The sequence below is a fragment of the Pelecanus crispus genome, chromosome 19 (genome assembly GCF_030463565.1).
Source record: "Pelecanus crispus isolate bPelCri1 chromosome 19, bPelCri1.pri, whole genome shotgun sequence".
NCBI lineage: Eukaryota > Metazoa > Chordata > Aves > Pelecaniformes > Pelecanidae > Pelecanus > Pelecanus crispus.
The window spans coordinates 7,350,693-7,358,159 of NC_134661.1; the positions used below are offsets into that span (position 1 = coordinate 7,350,693).

Sequence of the window (7,467 nt, forward strand, 5' to 3'; positions counted from 1 at the left end):
GCAATGCATCAACAACCCTTCTCCTGACTGCAGTGATTCATGCTTTCACCTGAAAAAAAGTACTCCCCGAGCTAGATTTCCACCAACAGTTTTAATGGGACTATCCCACCGTCAAGGTTCTTGGAAACTAAGTGACTTTTGGAAAAACTCTCCAGTGACCTGGCAGTAGTCAAATGTAGCTCCGTGGTAAGTTGTTCCCATCTCATGCTTGTTTGCATTCTGACAGAAACTGTCCCCCCACCCCCCTGTTTTGACTTGCTCCCCTCTGCGCTGGAGGTGCGCCTGTCCTTCCCCGCTCTTGGTCCCGAGCTGCTGCCCCGCGGGACGTGCCGCACGCCCAGCGCACCCCTCTGAAATCACCACAAGCCACCCAGGTCCTTTTCCCCGCTGCTCCTCCGGTGCATGCTCCCACAACACGACACTCGCCTGGGACAACTGCCCTGGTCCTCAGATGAGCCTATAGCTCTCAGTGGGCTGGCTCCGTCCTTTTTTTTCCAGTTGTGATGTGGAAACGCTCTTCCCCATGTGGGGCAAGACACGTTGCCCTTTGCTGCAGGGGAAAGTCCGTATGTGAAAATGGAAAGCGTAGCTTGACCTTAGAAGAGGATGTACAGATGAACAGACCAAATAAATAACACCACATCCTTTCTGTATTTACAAATTAAATAGAATAAATAATGTCTGGAGGCAATAGTGGCAGAACATGGACCATAGTGTGGGCAGGGCTGCCCTGGCTCGCACTGGGCTCACATGGCAGCTGCTGCACGCATCCTGCACCCCGGCGGAGGTAGCCAGCACCCCGGGTCTCTGCCATAGGGGCTGAATGCTGAAGGGTCTGTGTAGGGTCAGGAAAGCCCCTCGCTCCCTCCAAGCCAGGCCAGCCAGCGTGGGAGCTCCACGCTCCCGGCAGCAGGATGGCTGACGTCAGGCTGCGCTCTGCTTTCAGTGTCTGTGTTGTGAAAGGCTTGGATGGCATCCATGGCGTGGGGCGCGGCGCTTGCCTGCCAAAGGGGGAAGCGGAGAGGGGAAGCGCAGGGCTGCTGCTGGGCGGCCCCAAGCCCAGGGGGCTGCGTGCCCCGCGCTGGGCTGCCGGGGAGAGCAGAGAAGGCAGGATCGCCCTTTGGAAACGTCCTGGTGTGTATCCTCAGGCTCGGCGGTCAGAGGAGAGGGGCGCGAGCCCCTCCGGCGCAGCCCGTCCCCGCGTCTTGTTAGCTTTGCACCGGAGGCTGGCTGGAGGGAAGGTGCAGGGCGCGCTGGGGGCCGGCCAGAGCAGTGCCGGGGCCAAAGCAGCCCCAGAAGTAGCGAAGCTGGTGCTTCTCAGGCGAGTCTCGGCCAGGACGCTGCTCGGTTTGATGCATTAACAGTCAGGGGTCGGTGGTAGCTTATTGGAGTAGCTGCTCCCCACGGGCAGTGGCTAGAAGAGGTAGTTGGGTCGGGGTGTGGGGCTGGCGGGCGCCCGCTCCCCAGGCTCACAGGCGGCTGTCCTTGCTGTCCCCGTTGAGCAGGCTCAGGGGGTTCATTTGCAGCGTGAGCCACTCGTTGGTGCTGAGGCTGGAGACGAGGGGCAGTGTCCCCAGGAGGTCAGTGTTGAAGATGCTCAGGTCGAAGGGAGCTTTCAGGAGCTCAGGGCTGGTTTTGGAGGCCAAGGGAGCACCCGGAGCCCCATAGCTCAGCAAGGTGGGAGCTCGGGGCCCCACCTGGCTGGAAAAGTCCCAGGCAGTGGGCTCGCGAGGGGCCCCCCATGGAGCAAGGTCCCGTGCGTGGCTGTGGGGAGGCCTGGGAGAGGACTGTTTCAAATACCCTTTGGCCACAGCCAGCTCGGAGCACTCTACATCCAGCACGATGTCGGTGCTGGCCGGGCCCTGCGGAGATCCTGCATGGCCCGAGAAGGGCACCCCCTTGGCTGGGTCCTGCCTTGGCTCCACCGTGCCCTTGGACTGCTGCAGGTACCCACGGAACTCCACGTCTTGCTGGCCGTCCTGGCCGGCGGCGGGGGAGAGGCCAAGCTCCCCTCCGCGGGGCTGCCTGGCCTCCGCGAGGCTGGCGTTCCCGCTGCCGGAGGAGCACGTGGGGCGAGGGCAGGTGCTCTCCAAGCTCACGCCGCTGTCGTCGCCAGCGGGCAGCTGCTGCTTGTAGCCCTGGGGCTCGGAGCCTGAGGAGTAGCTCAGTTCAGAGGAGGAGGTGTGCAGGCAAATGCCGCTGTCGGTGCTGGTGCAGCTGCTGTCTCCGCTCCCCGTGGTCCCTGACCCCAGCAGGGATGCCTGGTCCTCGGGCCACATGGGGAGCCTCCAGCCCTTCTCCCAGGGCAGCTGGGTTGTGCTGGCGCTGCCGTCAGGGCCGCTGTCCTGCTGGGGCTCCTTCTGGCACAGGAACAGCTGCTGGACGCGGTCTGCCTCTGGGCTGCCCCCCGCGGACGAGGACTCCTGCTCCACCCAGAGCGAGCTCTGCTTTATGAAAGACTTCTGGGAGGGAGAGGAGAGAGGGCAGTGAGCCGTGCTTCGTCCCTGCTCGTTGCCTGCCTCTCCCAACAGCTACCCAAGCCTGCGCCCTCGCGCTGGCCGCAAAGGGTGCCGCGTGCCCGGCTGCTTACCAGGACGGACGGCGGCCTCATGGGTTTCTTTATGTAGGTGCACACCAGCAGAGCCCCCAGCAGGCCCAAGAGCAACAGGGTGATGAAGCAGGAGCTGACGATGCTCAGGACAAGGTCTGCGCTCCCTGCAGGAGAGGACGTGCCCAGGTGAGGGGGGAAGCCGGAGTCCTCGGTGCACGCAGCACAAAGGCCCTGCAGCGGCGGCACGGAGCGGCTGCCCTGGTGCGGACCCCCGCCCTCCCAGGGCCAGGAGGCTGAGGAGGACCCGCGTCCCACGCGACCCCTCCTTCCCTGGCTCCCCCGCCACTTACTGTCTCTCTTGCCGATGGTGACGCACTGCTCGGCGGTGCGCGTGGCGTGGGTGTGCCAGCTGGCCACGTTGGGCTCCACGCTGATGCAGTACTCCGTGTCCCAGAAGAGGTTGCTGATGCTGAACTCCGGGGTGTTCTCTACCTTTTCGTACTGCAATGACCAGAGCACATGCTGGTACCTGAGAGTCCCCGGCTCCGTCGGGAGCGCAGGGCCCTGTGCTTTCCTCCCTCCTCCTCCAGTCCTCTGGGGAAAGTCCCCAGGGTGCTTAGCAATACGGCTGACAGCCGCTAGACCCAAAACCCCAACGAGAGTTGGGGAACCTACTGCAATAAAATGTGCAGATACATCTCTCTGCAATGTTGTGGCTGCAAGAAAGCTCAATACTAAGTTTTACAGAAGACTGTACTTAAAAAATCTGTTTTTCAACTTGAGCAGCACTGCGTGTGACAGATGGGGACAGCCCAGGACCAGCAACTCATCTCACCGTCCGATTGTCCTGTGTCCTCCTGATGTACACCCAGTATTGCTTCGTGTACTTGTGTATGTCGTCGTATTTCACGGTGAGGTTCCCTGCCCTGAGGAGCAGCTGCAGCTGCACGTGGATGGTGTTGCCCGTCACGGAGAGGCTCTGGCCTGACAGGCGCAGGCGGGCTGGAAACAAGTCAGTTGGAAGAGCACATTAGGGTTTTCTTCTCTTTGCAGCTCTCGGAGCCTTCGCAGCAGTGGCCTGAGTTGTGACTGTTCCTTACAGCCGGTGCCGCCAGTCCTAAGTTTGTCCCATCCCATCCCATCCCATCCCATCCCATCCCATCCCATCCCATCCCATCCCATCCCATCCCATCCCATCCCATCCCATCATCCCATCTCATCCCATCCCATCCCACAGCCTGGCTGCCCTCCAGGAAGGTAGGAAGAGGGGGACATCCCTGCTCTCGTCTGTCCCAAACTTCTTCCCGAGCAGTTTGGCACCCTGACCTCTGCCATCCTCGAAGCCTCCTGCCCCTGGCCCCAGGGTGGAGGCAGACACCCGACCTACCTTCTCGTGGGGAGAAAGAGTTGGTCCTTTGCCATGGGGACGTGTGGTTTCCGGACACGGCCCTGACCCGGGCGTAGTAGCGGAGGGCAGGATTCAGGGTGTAGTACGTGAGGTCGCAGGAGTACCCCGAGATCTTCCTGCAGTGTGGGATGGCTGTCCAGGAGAAATTCATGCCGTAGCTGCAGGGAGAAGTGCCTGGGGTGAGAACAGCACAGGCAGGTGCCAGGGACCCGGTTGTCACCTCTTTTGGTACAGATCCTGGGCAGGGGCCAAACCCCCTTGCGCTGTACTCACATTTTGTACTCCACTTCGTAGCGGACATCACCGGTGTGGCTGTGTTGCTGTTCCCACTGCACCAGGTGATGCGCTATCTCCGCAGCAAAGCGCACTCTTGTGGGTCCTGCCAGCCTGTCACCTGCGGGACCGCATGCGAGCATTAGGCGAGGCTGGATGGTGTCCTGCCCCACCATCCCGCTGGAGCCCGCAGGAGCTGGGCAGAGCTCTTTGCGATTGCCTCCTCGATGGCTCGCCTGGAGCTTGACCCCTGTGTTCAGCAGTGACCACCCGCCCATCTGAAAAGCACAAGGATTTGCCCGGGCCTGTCCTACTTCCAAGTTTCAGCGTTTCCTCATCCCCCTCTTTCCTCTCTCTTCTGGGGAGAGCCCAGCTCAGCCCAGCTGGGAGGATCTCGGTGCTTTTCTGGCCCAAGAAAGGAGCCTGCTGTATTTGCATCCATCCCTGACCGCCCCTGCCGTTCGCTAGCAGCTCTGTTTGGATTCAGCTTTCCTGTTTTGCTTGTGTGCTGTCTGCACGAAACAGACTTTTTCACACCTCCTGCCTGAATTTCAGTATTGTCACCTGGCAGCAGAGCATCGATAGATAACATCTGTCACCCTTTCTGTGCTGGTTTCCTCAGCAGCCACTGTATGCAGGCAAACGCTAAGCCGCACCGCTGCCTGGGGAGGACGGCCGTCGGCAGAGCACCACGCTAGCGACCGCGGCGTTTCACCGTGATACAAGGCACTGTGGTCCTCACGGGTGGAGACAAACAAGGCTGATGCCTGAGGACCAACACCCCCTTTAGGCTCCCAAACAGTGAAGAAAGGTGAGTGGTGAGCAGGGAGCCCTGGCCGTGTCCTGCTCCAAGCAGACAGGACCTGTGGGCACCACCAGCCTGCGCGCTGACCGGCCAGCAAAAGCGTCCGAGCGCGGCTCCAAACGGCAGCAGGTCCCCTCGCCGCCTGCCCTGCGTGCCATCCCCCAGCTCGGTCCCCAGCCCGGCGCCGGGATCTTGGGTGCGTAGGGGAGCAGAGCAGCCTGCCGGGAGCTGTGGGGCTCAGACACAGCGAGCGGGGAGCTGAAGACCGGCGCGGTGTGGGCAAGAGAGACTCACCGTCTGTCCGCGGGGCGAGGAGCAGTGCCATGCACAGGGCCAGGGCTGTGGCGCAGGGGGCCATGCCGGCTCAGCATCCTCTGCGGGCGCTGGGCTGGGCGAGCAGGGTGCTGGGCTCTGCTCTGGCGGGCTGCTGAACGCTTGTTTTTCCTCTGGAGGCTGGCTCAGTGACGTCTCGGAGGCGTTAGCGCAGTGGGAGGAAAGTCGCTGTGTAGCGACTTCCACTTTACTGTCCACCCACTCACCCACAGCTCTCCTCTCAGCCCAGGCTGGGCATTTCCTCCAAGCAGCCTTAAAGGAAGAGCTTTGGGGCTTTTCTGAATAAAACGGTATAGCGCTGAGAAAGGGAAAATAGAAATAAATCATGTGTCTGCCTTTGCTGCTTCGTTATTAAATGAGACGTTAAAAGCACAGCACAGGGGGTGAGTGTTAGCACCTAGGATGACCCGTCACAGGGATTTTACTGGGCACAGCACCCGCCGGCAGTGTCCCCTTGGGCCAGTGTCCTGTCCTGCCGGCGGCTAAAGCCGGCCAGGTCGTAGCCAGCCTGGGGGAGCCCAGGAGCCCCAGGTTTTTGCTTTCCCTTCCTTTGGGCTCAGCCTGTACTCTGCTGCTTCGGTCTGCAGTTTCCCTTTCCCCATTTCTGGGGCCGAGTGACAACCTCTGGGCTATTATGTGTCCTGCAAACACCTACGCACATGGGTGGCATCGCAAGCTCTGAAGTCGGGTGTGGCGGAGGGAGCTGTAAGTGGTCCCGGGGCTCTGGCAGCTGTCAGCCAGAGCCGGGGCCCCGGTACGGCCGCGATGCGCATGGCTGCCGGGCTCTGGCCCCACGCTGACGTCCTGCCTGTCCTGATGGTGCTGGCCTCAGGTGATAGGGCCTGAATTACCACCGAGCGGACTGCGAGTCCTCTGCTTTGCCTTCCGGCAGGTTGAATTACAACAGAGCTTGCTTGAGGGCTTTCCTGAGGACTGTGCAAACCCAGGGTCCTCATGTGATGGAGAGCTATTTTTCTCAAGAAGAGGAATTTCCCACTGGGGAATTAGTGGAAAGGACACAGATGAAAAAAGCAAGGGAAACCGAGAGTGCTCTGGGCAGCCTCAGAAACCTTCAGAGCAGTCCCCGGCTTGGTGGACATAGAGGCGCAGGACCTCAGGTCCCTTTGCCACAGCAAAGTGGCTCCTCAAAGAGCCATCTGAAATGCCCAAAGTGGGAGATTTCTGCTTTTTCCCCTGACTCTGAACGGAGTCCATCCCCTGACTTATTCTCCCTGCTAAAACCCACAGGCTTCCGCAAGCTCGCAGCCTTGCCACAGCACCAGCAAATTGGTCAGCTCCAGGACCTCGGGCACGGCACGGTGGCACGCCTGGCTCTCGTGGCGCCCAGGGACACGCAGGCTTCGGCTCTGATCCCCGGGGCCATGGGGAATACAGGCACGAGGCGGCGGTGCTGGGTGCCCGGCAGCGGGGAGAGGCTCTCCCTCGCCGACGGCCGTTCCTCTGCTGAGGGCCAGCCATAGGGACGGCAGCGGAGGAGGGCTCCAGCGGCAGATCCCCTCCCTGGCTTCACCCCGGCTTGGCTTCATTCTCCCCTCTTTGGGAGACCAGCTGATGTCCTGTCGCTCTGCCATCAGCTCGTGAGTCAGATCTCGCAGCCACTGAATTTAGGAGTCCTGAGATGAAGCACCACCCATCCCACACAAAGCCACAGCTCGTGTTTCATGTAGAGGAATGAAAATCAGAAGCAATGGGACCAAAAATGAGGAAGGAGGGAGCCTTGTGGAAAAGACACCATGGGGCTGGTCCTGTGGGTGAGGTTCAGAGGCTTGGGAGAAATGGTTGGCAATTTAGGAGAAAATGAAACAGGCTGAGGAGAAATGACAGTTCTGCTGAACAGTTCTGCGGTGCTTGTGCTGGCACGCAAGCTGCTGCAAAGGTGCAGGCGCTGCCAGGTGCCGTGGGAGGAGCTGGTGCCGGGACAGCACGGCAGCGTGCCCGCACGCTGCCCGCTCCGCCGCTCGCCATGCAGATGCTGCCCAGGATGCCTGTCTTGTCAGTGCTTTCCCCTCATCCTGCGTGAAACGCCGCTTGGCATCCTCGAGGCTGCAGGCGTCACCTCTCCGTGCTACCTTTGCC

The 7,467-nt window shown here is 61.0% G+C and overlaps 1 protein-coding gene across 1 annotated transcript; it reads right to left on the minus strand.

The window, feature by feature from the left end:
• Nucleotides 1–1,469: 1,469 nt before the first annotated feature.
• On the minus strand, nt 1,470–5,395 carry IL10RA (interleukin 10 receptor subunit alpha). The gene is made up of 7 exons (XM_075723353.1): nt 5,332–5,395; nt 4,233–4,353; nt 3,939–4,117; nt 3,387–3,553; nt 2,902–3,052; nt 2,591–2,715; nt 1,470–2,462 (listed from the first exon to the last, which is right to left on the minus strand). Exons 1-7 carry the CDS (start codon nt 5,393–5,395, stop codon nt 1,470–1,472), a joined length of 1,800 nt encoding a protein of 599 aa, XP_075579468.1.
• Between the last annotated feature and the right edge of the window lie 2,072 nt (nt 5,396–7,467).

Coding starts and splice junctions, on each gene's coding strand:
- IL10RA (XM_075723353.1), bottom strand. CDS start 5,395: ATGGCCCCCTGCGCCACAGCCCTGGCCCTGTGCATGGCACTGCTCCTC. Junction 4,354..5,331: donor CCTCGCCCCGCGGACAGACG/GTGAGTCTCTCT, acceptor GCGGTCCCGCAG/GTGACAGGCTGGCAGGACCC. Junction 3,053..3,386: donor GGACACAGGACAATCGGACG/GTGAGATGAGTT, acceptor TGGTCATTGCAG/TACGAAAAGGTAGAGAACAC.